Source organism: Cariama cristata, unplaced genomic scaffold (genome assembly GCF_000690535.1).
Source record: "Cariama cristata isolate BGI_N322 unplaced genomic scaffold, ASM69053v1 scaffold9828, whole genome shotgun sequence".
Lineage (NCBI taxonomy): Eukaryota > Metazoa > Chordata > Aves > Cariamiformes > Cariamidae > Cariama > Cariama cristata.
In genome coordinates, this window is record NW_009630628.1 from 3,249 (window position 1) to 17,996 (window position 14,748).

The 14,748-nt window shown below is 39.7% G+C and overlaps 1 protein-coding gene across 1 annotated transcript in view; it reads right to left on the bottom strand.

The window, feature by feature from the left end:
• Positions 1 to 3,604: 3,604 nt before the first annotated feature.
• The window catches only part of SEMA4D (sema domain, immunoglobulin domain (Ig), transmembrane domain (TM) and short cytoplasmic domain, (semaphorin) 4D), a gene marked incomplete at its 5' end in the record, with an annotated part of 13,991 nt that continues 2,847 nt past the window's right edge, over positions 3,605 to 14,748 (bottom strand). The window contains 8 exons of the mRNA XM_009705625.1: positions 3,605 to 4,521; positions 5,672 to 5,715; positions 5,948 to 6,120; positions 10,299 to 10,414; positions 10,856 to 11,078; positions 11,877 to 12,033; positions 12,136 to 12,311; positions 14,050 to 14,201. Coding sequence (XP_009703927.1) covers positions 3,605 to 4,521; positions 5,672 to 5,715; positions 5,948 to 6,120; positions 10,299 to 10,414; positions 10,856 to 11,078; positions 11,877 to 12,033; positions 12,136 to 12,311; positions 14,050 to 14,201 — 1,958 coding nt within the window. The remainder of the gene's footprint in view (positions 4,522 to 5,671; positions 5,716 to 5,947; positions 6,121 to 10,298; positions 10,415 to 10,855; positions 11,079 to 11,876; positions 12,034 to 12,135; positions 12,312 to 14,049; positions 14,202 to 14,748) is intronic.

Here is a 14,748-nt window from a genome sequence, read left to right on the forward strand (position 1 = left end):
CCCCCCCCCCGGATAAATTCGCACATTGTCACATGCAGGTCCCAGAAAGATACAAAAGATCTACATTGGTTTGGTATGCTGGTTTGCCTTTTTTGTTTTTCTTTAAATCAATGGCACAAAGTTGTACTTCTGGGTACGAGAAGGGTGTGATGCATCAGCTCAATGTCTTGTTTCCCAAAGGGAGTAAAACCCCCATCCGTAACACAAAGTCCAGTCCTTCACTGCTTTCTGAGAGAAGCCAGAAAAGCTTCCACAGCTGGCTCATCCTGCCACTGCCTGCACCATCACTGCATCTCTTGGATGTCTGATTCTTGTTACAGTTTCTTCCACTACTCGCCCCTACCTCTTCAGGGGAAAATTCCACAGGTTGACTTTAGGACATTGCTCCTTCTTTCTTAAGTTCACTGCCAAGGCAATTAGAATTACTGACAACTTTTTAAAAGCAGCAAGAGCATCATGTTAAAAGAGACATTGCTGGATGAAAAAAAGTAATTTTAAAATAAATTCCAGATCTATATCATGATTACTAAGCTGTTTAAATCCTTTGTACTATTTATGCCATTATTACAATTTTTTTCATGGTGGACAACAAAAAGTTTCTGAATTGTCTGCAGCAACAGTGAATAAATTATTGCTGAAAGATCTTTTCCAATCTCAATGATTCTATGATTCTATTCTATGAAAGAACCCTGATCCTGCTGTTCTTTTTAGCCATGGAAATACAAATCAAGCCTTTGTTAACACCTACTCTAATAAAGATTTACGCATTTTGATCTGACTCTGTGTAACATTAACATACAATACCAGACAAACCAATATAAAACTATGCTAGTTTTTAAAATTAATCTGTATCTATAATCTCTTCTTTTAAGGAATAAGGTTACATTTTAAGACCTGCTTAGGTCCATTAAATCTCACTTAGCTTAAACAGGCAACTACTATCCAAACAAAAGCTAGAAGACAAATGTTGAATTTCTATAGAAAAAATAGCTTTGTCCTTCTCCTATAAACCTCAGGTAATACATTCTTCATACAGTCATGACTACTTCCATTTTAAGTACTTTACCATTTGAAGTAAGTTAAGACTAAAAAGGAGTAAGTGACTTTGTCCAAAAAGACAGGCTAAATTCAAATCCAATAGAAGTGTATTTTTTAAATGGCACACATACTGACAGTAAAAGTATTTACCTGCTAAACATCCATATGCAATCATGATTCAATGAACTCTTTCAGCATGCAAACAAACCTAGTAAAATCAATTGACTATTAATATAGTAAAGTAGGCTGCTAAATCAGAGCCTGCATTTTACAGTACTGTATATTCGCAATGCCAGATCCTTGGTAACAGCGTCTTGACAATACATCCTGAAATGGTCTTTTTTCGTTGTTGTTTTTTTTTTTTTTTTTAAAGATCAAAGAAGTAAAACATATACAGTACATGGTGAGATATCTAAACCTTCAATGCAGAAAATGCTGGTTTATACAGGGGTCCTCCAACTTACCTGTGCCTTGGCAGAAGAGGTGAAAGGGTCCCCGGACACTAACATGCTGTGCCTGGTCACTTAGGAAAGGTGGCAACAACATGACCTTTACAGGGTCTGTGCTAGACCAAACATCAGGCTGGGTACTGGTGGGTGAAGGAGGTGAATCACTTCCCACACAGGACAAAAAGGAGGTACCAGTAGGAGGGAAAGGTATAGGAGATGAGGCTGTGTGACAGAAGAGGACAGAAAAGAAAAAAAAAAAAGAGGGTACTAAGGAAAAAAGTTGTAAGAAATACATCACACACTGAAGAAATAATGCAAAAAGACAAATGAATTTTAGAAGGGTAATAAGAGGAAGTGTCCCTAGGCCCCTACAGAAGAGCGCTTTCCTCCTTCACCCACGTTTCTTTTTCCATCCTTCCAATCCCCCCTCTGGGGTTATAACCCATTCAAGCTGAGAAGAGAATCTGCTTCAAATTAATTACAAAAGTTTTCACTTTTCCCCCTTAAAGAAAACCACAAGGAACATTAATACTTGCAATATGGAAAGCAGTGTCATTGTGTCAAGTTTCATAAAAGTCAAGATATAATACAATTTATTTTAATATTTATTCTGTTATATGTCCATAATTAAAAATAGAAAAATAAAACCAAACTGAATCTTATAAAATATAAACTGTTTACACTAAGATGGTCTAAATTACGTTCGCATGAAAGTTCAACATAGAAAAGCAGCCCAGGCATACTGGTATTTACTGTTAAAATGTATTCTACTTCTAGCAGTATTTACAGAAAGATGCAGCAAGAGGAACAATTTTTCAGGACTGTACCGCACAAAATGCTTTTACAGACAAACAGTGCTGCTGTGAACCAGGCTGAGAACAAATGCACACTTTCACGTTTGCAGGCATGATTCACATAAACAGTTCAAACGACTGATTGTTTAAGCAGCTCCAGTTTCAGTCTCCAGTTGCACAGGAGATTGGAAGGTGTCATCCAGAAAGGGTGACGCTGCAAAGATTTGTCACAAAAAGAAGCTGAGTTATTTCTGAATCTGGAAAAAAAGAAAAAAAATCGGCAATGTTTTCTCATCAGGCTGTTTCCTACAGTCCATTCCAGTGAGTCACTAGCTGAATTATTGTAGTTAATTCTTCTCGATTCCTGTTTCACTTCCACAGTGCAAAAAACCTCTCTCCATGTCACTGCTAACTGACAGCTGCTTGCCTGTACTGTTTTGTTAAAAAAAAAGGAAAAAAAAAAAGAAAACAAAAAGAAATCCAGTTTTGTATAGCTTGCTGGTTGAAGTTGGGGGGAGTGGAAAAGGGGGGGAAAAAAAAAGAAAAGCATTCCTAAATCTATTCTTTCCTCCCTTCACCCCACATTTACTCTGTGTTTTGCACTGGTATTGTTGTACCTCAATTTCTAGAAAGCAGCAAAGAAAAAAGCCTTTAAACAAGATTGTCCCTGAGAGTCTTACACAAATCAAGCCAATGCTATCCCCATTATACCTTAAAATCTAAGATACTTAAAAAGCAGTTAAAAAAAATTAACCAACTAAAGAGACCTATTGTGCCAAAACACAAAGCATAAAACTAAAAATAATCACTAGAAGCAAAGGGAAAAAAAAATGTCCCAATCTGGACAAAAGTCTGTAATTTACCAATCTGATAAACTAAAATTAATTTCCAATTTGGAATTAAAATGAAACTAGGTCTTTTTTTAATGGCAGCTAAAAATATGTGCAGACTGAAGTACTTTTTAAAGCCAACTGAATTAGAAAGTTACTTTTATCCTATGGAAGAACAGGGTTGAATAACAAGGAAGTAACTGTTCACCTCGAGCAAAGAGCTCGGTGGGGGAAAAATTCGAAACAAACAAATGGTGATCTGAAACTGGCCATTTAAAAAAAAAAAAGAAAAGACAACACAAGATGCTATGGTCTGCAGACAAGAACACCGCTCCTCTAATCTGGCGAGATCTGAACGCAAATTGACTTGCTGTACAGCTTAAACATGTAAATCCCGCTATGGCTCAGCCGTCACACCCATGCTCTCTGTGCTCAAATAGCTAGCCACAGGACCACAGCTGATTTCCACCACTGAAATGGACGATTGGGTCCTTCAGTCCCCCTCCACGTCCGAGTCAGCATACTTGAGCTCACACTTGACATCAAAGGGCTTGTCCTTGGCCTCTCGGGGTGCCTGCAAATCCCCAGGGTGCAGCTGGCCATTCCCGCAGTCAGGCTCAGTCTCGTAGCCGGTGTCATGCGCCGGCTTCGGGTGCCACCCCCTCTGGTGGCTGACGCTGCCTTGCTCCACCAGCGTCTCCTTCACACTTTGCTCACAATCAGAAAAATCTGACTTTGTTTTCTTCTTACCAAGCAGCATGACAGAGCGAAATTTCAAGCACTGCCCTGGTAAGTACCCTTTGTAACAGTTGTAGGAAAGCAGGCACAAGAAGAGAATAAAAAAGAAAAGGAAGAGGAACATCAACAGGAAGTTATCGTTTGACTTGAGAAACATTGTCTTTTCTGGGACTGCGCCAGGAATTGAATTGAAGAGCTCTGTGTTGGAGGCTGCACTTGTTATGACAGGGCCAATGGGCTTTGTTACTATCCTTGCTGTTGTTACCGGAACTGTATGAGTGGTCGAGGTGTGAGCAGTAGACCCCTCAGTTGATACAGCTGACACTTTTGGCACATCACTATTACCTTCTGTTGCTGCAGCTGCCATGGTGGGGCCCACTGTGGTATGCTGGATCTTTCTGAGTTCCAAAACATGCTTAGCCAGCACTTGAGAAAATTTCTTATTCTTCACTTTTTCTTCTGACAAACACTGATAAACACCACTGTCTCCTTCTGATAAATTGAAGATGAGCAGTGCTTTTTCCAGCAGACGGTACTTGGGACTCTCCACTCTCAGCACATCGTCTTTGAACTTCCAAACTACCTGTGCCAGATTGGACTTTTGAGAACACTTGAGTTCTGCTGTGCTTCCATGCTTGAATGTATGCTGTAGGGAATTCTCTCTTACTTTATCTGGAACATCAAAATAAATGTGCAGAATATCAGCAATGATTCCCATTTGCTCTATTCCGTACAGTTTCACAAGACTGTGCTATAGTCTTAACGGAAATATAAAGATTACAGCATTCAGATTACCTCACAACACTAAGATGACAGCATGCAAGAACCTCAGTGAAATATCAAGCTACAGCTGTGTGCGAGACATCAAGACAGACTAAGAAATAGGACACCTCAAACTCTTAAGACACCCTCCACTTCCAGATGAAGATGAGACCTTGTTGATCCACAACTGAGCATACATCTGAGATGAGCCATTGTTTGAGACAAGATGCTGAAACTTGGTATTGCTTATATGTAATTAGTGCATGTTAAGTAAATCAGCAACTACAAAATATCCAAGAAGAAACTGAACAAAGTGCTGTTACTCAACTCTCTTCTAAAAAAATATCAGCACTTATGGCACACCCACAATGCAACACCATAAATTAATGAAAAAACTAACAAGCAAAACTCTCATGGCGATCCATGCTTTGCTTGGATTAGAAATAAAAATGGACTACATCAAACTCTTAGGAGCTTTCTTTACTGCAGTACAAATCTCCTGTAACACTACTCATCTTTAAAATCTCCTTGACCTGGTGGCAGCAGCACACATGATAAAGAAAGGACCTGTAGTTACTTGCCTTGAAGCACGACAGAGGGTACTTCAGCTGCTCTGTATCATGTTCTGAGTCCCCCTCCCCTCTCACACAAAACCAGCTTTTTTCAGGATCATTTTATCTGATCCAGCAGCAATAACCAACCACTTATCAAAGCTCACAGTAAAATGTCAAATGCTGTTATCACAGGGACACAGGCCTCTGCACTAGAGGTAATGTGTAAATTACACTTATGGTAAATACCGCTTTCATTCACACATCACTGTTGAGGTGATCCCATTCATTTCAGGGGTTTGTGCACTGCACACTGAAATGTATACAAACACAGACATTTCAAGACAACATGCAGGCTGTACAGATGCTCAAATATTCACAAGCAGAATCTCATACCTATTAAAATATAAATAAATGTCCAGATAATCACAAAAAACACGCCAAACTAAACACAACTCTTTCACTACTCCACCTGGATATGTGAAAGACCTCTTCAAAGACTAACTCACCAGAACAAGATGACGCATCTCCACCTATGTTCTGAATCCAGTTCCTGTAAAAGAATTCCAAGTATTACAACTTTAAATCTTTGTCCCACAGCCTGCCCATCCTCTCCTACCAAGTAAGATTCACCTTAACTAAATAGCACAAGCAGACATAGATGGATAGGAAAAAGTCCGTATTTGAAAAGATTCAGTTTTTAAAAAAAAAAGTCAGTTACCAGTAAGGGGCAAGACCAAAGCACTACGTATTGTAACTGTAAGGTAATCAAAGGTTACCATTACCTTTCAATTTCACTTTCTTTAAAAATATCAATGCAGGAAGCTTCAAGGGGTCTCCAAGCACAGTAAGGGTCCCTTGCCAAAACACAGTCAACGCAGGTGGTGTACTTGTCACAGAATGCCACTGGAGACTGAACCACACCAGAATTTGAACCAGCATAGAGGTACCTTCTGCCCTAAAAAATCAAAGAAAGTACAACAAAAAAACTACAGCCAATCACCTTCTCAAAGCTGAACAATCCAATTAATGAAACAATTTAAAAATCATTAAAAGTAGAGTTGCATACATACAGCCATGTTTGTAAAAACTGGTGCATATAAGGAATATGCATTTTGATTAGCTTTTATTTCTAGAAACTAAAGAAAACTTATCTTGAAAATATTTGGTGACACTGGAAGCACAAAAAGATAAGAGAACAAAAATCTGAAATAGATACAGTTTATGAGAATGGAAAGTAACTATGTCAAATCATGGCTTTATCACACAGATTTTCCACAAATACGGATGCACAGACAATCCTTCTATGAGGCAAGGCAAGGCAAGTCTGGGCTGATGACAAGGCTGCAGCAAGCACATGAAAACCTGAACAGGCATGGCTTGCTGTATGTAGGACCTGCTCCTGCTCACCCAAAGCGGCCCTACCACCGCCTTCAGCTCTTCTACCAGTCCAGTCTCAGCAGCCACATCAGCATCAGATTTAGAACAGTCAAATGCAGCTGCCTACTTGCTACTCAAGCAGCAACACTGGATACTATTTCAAAGGAAAGAGCACTGGCACAACACCTAGGAAAAGGGGGATATTAACAGAATGGCTGTTTGCCCCAGTGTTGCTGGGGATCCCAAACAGGTCTCCCTCTGAGCATGGCAGGAAAAGACCATGCTCATCTTGGACATGCTTCGCATAAAAGGCGGGCAGCTGCCCTATTTCACACACCTGTTTCAAAGCCCAGGAAAACTGATGGCTAAAGGTACACTGTGAATTTACATACTATTATGCAAAGCCTCAAGAAAGGGGCCTATGCTGCAACCCAAAACCACCCATGACTGACTCTCTAGTCCTTTTGAGAGGCTGTGCATACAAAGACAAACAGCACACCCCACCTTGGCAGTGGATTGGCTTCATCCTGAGCAGAATACTGAGTGGATGTATCAGCACCCTAGCACAGTTGTCATGGCAAATGAGCTGGATCCAAGCACAGAGTACTTTTCCTGTACTGCAGCCATACAGATCTCGGTATGCAGAAATGTACTCAGGGGTCGTGTCTGCAGTGAGACTGCTTGACTCTGGCAGGATGGATATGGTAACAAAGTGATGGGCAGACATCCAAGAAAGATTTACGGTAGAGAAGCATTATTCAAGCTTCATGCTCATGGTGCAGACTTCTGGTCTTAACATCAGAAACAGCCTCAAGGAAACAACTAACAGGGCATCTTAGGGGTGAATTTAGGTTTTGGGGCTCACTGTCACTCTTTCACCAAGGATGTAAGGAGGTTTTGTCATGAGAACTTGGAACAGGTTTGTTTTTTCGATGCAATGACCATGAAGTCTGTATTAAAATTAAGCTAATGAATGATGCATTCTGATTAACAGCAGTCTCTAGAGAAAGGTACAAGCCCAAGCACAAATCAGTTTGGATCAATCTCATATGAAGTGGGCAGGCAGCTTTCAAGGAAACTTTTGACACTGAAAGATGAAAGACAAAACTGGATCAGAAAAGAATCCGCTGGCACTGCTGAAGATGGACTTTGAAAGAGAATCAAACTTCAGAGACATACATTCAAATGCAGTCTTTCATCCTGAAATTTAACTTAGGCTAGTGTTGGACTACGCTGCAGTGCCCACAGAAGGAAGCCTGCAATGCTGGAGATGTTCAACTTTCTAGGAAAAGCTTCCCACTCTGCTGGGAAGCTCACCCAATGCACCGAGCACTGCTCATCTCTCTAGAGCTCTGCTAGCTAACATCCAAGGCAACAGTGCAACACTGCGCATGGGCTGTAGTGTCTCAGCATGGTTCCCAGCTGGTACATCCACAAGTTCGAAAAACATACAGTGAGCTGAGCAGACCATTTTAACAAAATCCAGACACATCTTTCAGTCAAGTGGGAGTTATGAGGATCTACTGTAGGTTCATCTGATGCTGCCCATCACCCTCCAAACAAGGTGAAGGTATATGGGAAGAGCCTGGAGACTACCACAATAATACGTCCAGAAAGGACTCTGACTCCAGAGAGGTCTGAAGTCCACCATCAGGGTAACAACTATTACCCTCTTGTGGTTAATCCATTGCTATGGGATGCCATTACACATATCACAATACCAGCTCTATGAAGAACTCCAGTAGCAACTGACTATGATTGCTACTGTGATGGTCAAGGAGGTAGAAACTTCTGTTTTCATGCTGGGGAGCCAAAGTAATCCCTGCTTCGGTGATACTGCAGCTATACAGCTTTCATGACTCTGGCACCTGACCCAACCTCCAAATCCTCATCGCTGAAAAGGATCGCTGCTTTTACGGGAATGTACCGGGCAGCACTGCTTCAGTTTTGGGTGTTAGTTTTACATGTAAAAAGTTATTCTAGCAACATGGAAACTTCCCCTTGCAGAACACACAAGCCATTACTCTCCACAGTGTTTTGTTTCAATCCTAAGCTTTGACAGATGTTTCTCTGTGAAAAGACAGTGTGTTCCCTATGCAGCCCCTATGCTATGTCTCACACTGCCCCATTTTAGGATATTCTTGAGGAACAGAGAATGTGGCATCTAGATTCAGAGTGACTAAATTCAGTGCCATCATCTCTTCACTAGCCTTGGCTACCAAGTATGTGCTGAAACTGCTAGATCACGTGTCTTTGGTATGAGGCTGTAATGCTTATCCCCTTTCCTTCCACTCCCCAGAAATGGGGGAATTGTAATTAGGCCAGCAGATGAATGATCCCACAATTTACCCAGAATTAGAAAAATCGGAATTAGCATGTTTATTGGAAGAGTTATCTATCGTTATCTTCTATCGCAGGGCAAATGCTGAAACCTCCTGTCAAAGCAAGGTATTTGAAGCTTTCTTTGCAGATAAAGCAGAAGAAACCAGCGAACTTTTATATATACACACACACGGACACACAATACAAATGCACACATATATATAAGTTGCCAGTGTGATGCATCATATAGAAATAATACAAACATCTTTACTGAAATCTATGAGCACTGACTTTCATTTGTCTATCATAAGTATACTCTGTCCCCAAGACTTCTTTCTATTATAAGCATGAAAGCACAAATATGCATGCAAGATGACCTTCAAAAAATTATGGCATAAAGCTCTCTTCCACTGAGCTGACCATGTTGGCATGCAAAATTTCATTAAATATCACACAAAAGTAAAAGTTGTTTCTAAGATATCTTGGCAGTATTCCTAAATTCCTCGCTGCAGAGCATTGACATTCAGTAGCTACCTAGTGATCAGTATTACTACCAGACACTTTAAAAGAGTCATTCTATGCTTAAGAAACACCAAAGTTTTGCCAGTTGAGGGTTCTGATGCAACAAGCCACTGCTTAGGGTAATAGTTTCATAGACATTCATGGATCTGCAGATCTGGGTAACTACAGCCAGAAGCCTAACTCGTGTACAAAATACACATACTGCTTATTCTCCCACTGTCACAAAACCACATGCAACTGATTAACAGAGCAGAACGACCGCTGGGTTTGGAGCCTGCAGCAAGGCTTGTATCCCCCAGCTGGAGCTGCAGCTGGTGCCCTGCCAGGCAGAGAAGACCTCACCAGAAGTCCTCACCCCCAGCCACATCAGCACGACTGCTCTCACTATACATCTAGCATGCAGGAGCCTGTGAGATTTGGGAAAGCAGAAACCAATTAGTTACATAATTATGAGTCTCTCTGCTAGACAAGACTGTTCTCTCTTCTCAGGTCTGTTTCCTCAGAAAGATACACCGCTCCTCTGCTAAACCTCCCAGGACTTCTCCTCATGGATTTGCAATGGCCACAAGAGGTCAGGATTTTTACATTACTCCTAACCTGAAAACTGGTACCTTAAAACATGTTACAGCTTTCAGCTTCTGCACATGGAATCCAAGTGAAGACCTGCACACCTGTGCCTCCCCACCCCCTTCCCCATATCTACATACTTCAAAAGCTTGCCACCTACCAAACACACTGAAATGCAGCAGGCAATACATGATATTGCTGCAACGCAAGGAGTTAATAGATGCAGCCTTTGGCTCCGTGCACAGTGATGGTCCTCTTTTTTCACAAGGTTACAAGGTGGTACTAAGACATTTTGAGGAAGACAAAAATGAGACGAGATGGATACTGTGATGCTACAGCACTTACTTTTTTGGATGAAAGCATGAGAGTTTGGACTGGCTCAAAGTTTGGAAAAAGTTGTGTTTCTTCAATAATATGCATTCCATTTTCATAGCTGATAGCTTTGTGCAGGGCTCCTCGATCTGAAACGACAAAGCAATATATTTATGCAAGATCCTTAAAATAAAAAGGCAGGAAAAAAATTGCACAATTGCTATAAGTTGTCTCAATGTGCTTGCTGTTAGGCTCAAGACTTCACACAACTCTGTGCCAATGGTAGCCGCTAAACTTGCCATCATAAGGAGCTCTGAGCAAGAAATAACATTTTCGGACACAGAATGACCACTTAAGGATTATCTTATGTGTGCTTTTGCTGCACTCATTGCAATTTTGCAGTTCTTTTTCTGGAATACTTTTTCAAAGCATGTAAGATTGTCCACTTACCATGGCCCCTTACTTCTTAATGAAAACACCAGCTGGTGTAAAAGCACTGTAAATATGGAAATCTCACGATTTTCTCTTAGAACATGCTTCAGCCTGCACAATCAGTGCATCATTAAAAAAAAGTGTTTTGCAGAACTCACCTGTACTGATGAACATAACATCATATATGGTGCCATTGAGTGCTCTGACTCTGTCTACTACAATCTGGGTATACTTCACATCTCGTTTTACTAGTCGAGGTCTGTCTCCCATTGGAGTCACTGAGTCATCCATTAGAGGATGATCTTTAACAAACTGCAATGTTTTGTCTGGTAAATTCAGAGAACTCATGTAGTTTAATGCTCTGGCTTCATTGTTTATACACTGTTGCGGGGGGAGGGAGGCAGGGAAACAAACCAAAAAAAAGACACAATCAATTATATCATTTAGGTGTACAAAATAGAGACAATTAACAGCAGCTACATGCATTTTTTTTCCTCTGTATTATTTTACCCAGTAAGCACACCTTTACATGATACTCATTCTACTGAGGAAGGTCCTCAGGTCTCGTAGCACTTTGACTTCTGTGATGTACTAATCCCTGAGCTTTGGACTACACTTTTGTTTGGGCCCAAAATACATTTTAGGAAAATAATTCTTTCTGGACTCTCATGCTTCTTAACTACTTTGAACAGTCACCTCATTCAGCAGTAGCAACAAGATGACTGCAGGGAACATAAGAAAGAAAGAAAAGTGTGAAAGAGACCCAGCACTATGAACATTTTAGTTTGCAGAGCAATGCACTGCATTGATAAATGTGATGAACCTACCAAGACAATGCAACGATTGCTATATTTCTGTTCATCTGAACTAAAATGTATTTGATGTTGCCTAGTGTATACTGACATCTATTTCACCACTAGAAAATCAGTAACAAAATAATGAAAACACAAAACCAGCAAATAACTCAATTATAAATTAAAAAGATACTTTGATTCCCAAATACAAAGTTCAGAATAAATCACTTGAGTGTTCTTCTAGAAAGTCTTTACAACAAAAAGTATTCAGATCAGGGCAAACTAAAATTAAGCTTTAGTAAGTTACCTAGGATTTTCTAGTTTATTTACTCCTGAGCATTAAAAAAAGAGACTAGTCATCAGACCCAAGATTATAGAAACTTACTGCACCAGGTCGGGGATTAGGAATTTCTCCATTGTATCGTACCCACTTTGTATGAGACTGTTCTACTGTAGCACTCTGCATATATTTTCCTTTTGAGAAAACCTCTTCTACAGTAGACAGATTGTATGCACACACTGCTGATAGCCCCACGTTATTCCTAAAAGTTATGGAAGAAAGAAAAAAAAAAGTAATTACTACTTGTTGTAATAACCAACTGAGATTAAAAGTACTTATTCAGGAAAAGGCTATACACGCTTACAGTTGCGGGGTGAAGACTCCATATATCACTGGTTCTTTCAAAGTTGGAGACTTGAGAATAAAAACGTCATTGATAATATTGAAAATTAAATTCTTATCAGGGATGGTACAAATCAATCTGGCCTTGAGAAAGGAAGTCCATTTTTTCTGCAGGGTCCTTAATCCTCCTTGGTCCCTCTTTTGATATTAAAAAAATAAAAAGGTGTCTGTGAGAGGAATTAGCAGCATTTTTGCATTTAAGAATCACTGCTATACAGTATAAAATTACTGAGCCCTGTTATTTTTAAACATTTCATCTATAGCAACATCAATAAATGTTAACATATTCACAAACAGAAAAGTAAGGAAACCACACAAAAATTCCTTGATTCAACAAAAATAATGCAGAATGGTTTCTATCAACACACAGAGGGAAGATGAGATATGAGACTTACAGAAGAACCATACTTCAGCAACACTTGAAAAATTGAGATAAGCTAAGTACCCTTAGGAAAAAAATGCTTACTAGAAGAAGTAAAATAAGCATGGAAGTACTATCCCATCCCTTAAGAGAAATATGTAACTTTGCATTTCTTCCATGACATCTAAACTGTGATTTAAATTGTAATGTTGCAATATGCACTTAGACTGGCCTGACATTAATAATTTCATTAGAAGAAACGCAGCTATGGCTTAATCTTGCAATCAGGTACCACCTTTATTAAGGATTTGCAGTACCAAGGCTTAAAGAAGTAAAGATAAATTGACTAGAAATATTTCAAAATATTTGATACTCAAACTGTAGCTCTGTTACTTCTCTTCAAAAAGCAGGGCATATTTGAACAATATTATATTTCGCATTCATTACCCAATGCCATTATGCAAAGTATTAAAGGAAATCTGAACAATTTATGAAAACAATTAAGTATAAATGCCTACAGGAATCAATGGCAGGTTGGAAGTCTATTTCAAACAAACAGTAGCAATAAAGGTCTCATATTCCACAACACTCCCCTTTTAAAACATGCACAAGCTGTCAGTGGGCAGAGGGCCATAATAATAAGCCCCATGTAAACCTGCCTCCAGCTGCTTGTTTAATGGAAGTCTCAAGGGCACTAACCTGTTATTGATGTTTTGACTTCTATGTTTAAATATAAAACGGTAAAGTCAAAACAAAACATTTCAACCTCATCAAAATGAAATGGCTAGATAAATTTCCTGTTCAAAAAAAAAAATCCTGAGGAAATTGATACATTCCACTGAAAACATTTTTGTTAAATCAACATTTTCCTACTGGAGAACACCTCTTTCATCAGCAAGATTTTTAACCAACATTCCTGAGTCCGTACTTGAATCAGTCTAACACATCGAGGTTTAAACACAGCAAGTGTGACAGAATCAGGCTGCTGGTGACCATTTTCATTGAGGCTCTGGCAGCTCTAACAGCTTCATGGAAGTCCCATCGGCTACACTACAGTCAAGAGCTACTCTGCTGTGGACACAGCTACAGTTTCTTTGTATACAGCTACTTGAAAGTAACTTGACAAACATCCTGTCTGCTAAAGCTCCAACCAAAGTCAGTTCTTCCCACGGAGCGGTACTTAAGAGTTGTTTATAAAAAATAAAAAGGAAAGCCAGGGGAGACACTTTTTCTGTTGCTGGGTTTTGTGGTGGTTGTTTTTTTTACCCCCAGAGGTGGGCAGAACCCTCAGATGTATTGCACCATTGTGCAAAATTAAATCAAGTATTTGTTCCCAAAGCAACAATTAGGCTTTCTCAGTTCTGAAAAACAGACTGAAATTGCCGATTCATTACGATTCACTAAGTTTGACCACTGCCATTTAATTGACAGTAAGTCCACAATAATAAATGCTTTTTAACACACACACACAAAATTTTAGTTGAATTAGTAAAAGTAAATTGAACTACGTCCCACCTTGCACACTCTAGCTATTCTTGGAATCATCAGTTTTCCAACAAATTCATACTCCACCGACACCTCAGTGAAAAAGAAGTATATCTTGTCATCTTCTCCATCTGTGCTGTTTTGATCTGCTCTTATCACATCAGCAAAAACAAAATTGGGCTCTACAGATACAAAGAGAAGAATTCTACATTATATATGAAACTACCAACTTGATTTCCTCACAGACCCTCCAGGAGTCCTCTTTCGTCCAAACTCCACACTGCATTTACCTGCTCCCCAATCACTGGCCTGCCAACACAGTTTATTGTTCATAATATGAATAGCATTTCTAAAAATACAGAAATAGAGAAAGAAACAAAACCATAAGCCCTATGTGAAAGGACTAAGGTACCCGAGAGATCTCTATGGTCTGTTATCTCCCTACTTCAACGTTCTACAGTCCACACTCAAGCATGGTTTTCTAATGGGCCTGGAGAGGTACGTTCCCTTCCCTGCCTCTCCTCTATTTCAGCTATTAGCTGAAACACTAAAAATTACAGTATCACTACAACATGTATTATGAAGCTCAATATCCTGTACTTTTTGGGCATGATGCAACTTTTGGAACATGCTAACTTCATGATTTTTGTCCTTTTTGGCAGAAAGCCACAAACTTCGGAGCACTCACAAAACTTAGGTCAATTTTGAAATTCAGGAACCGAAATCAGC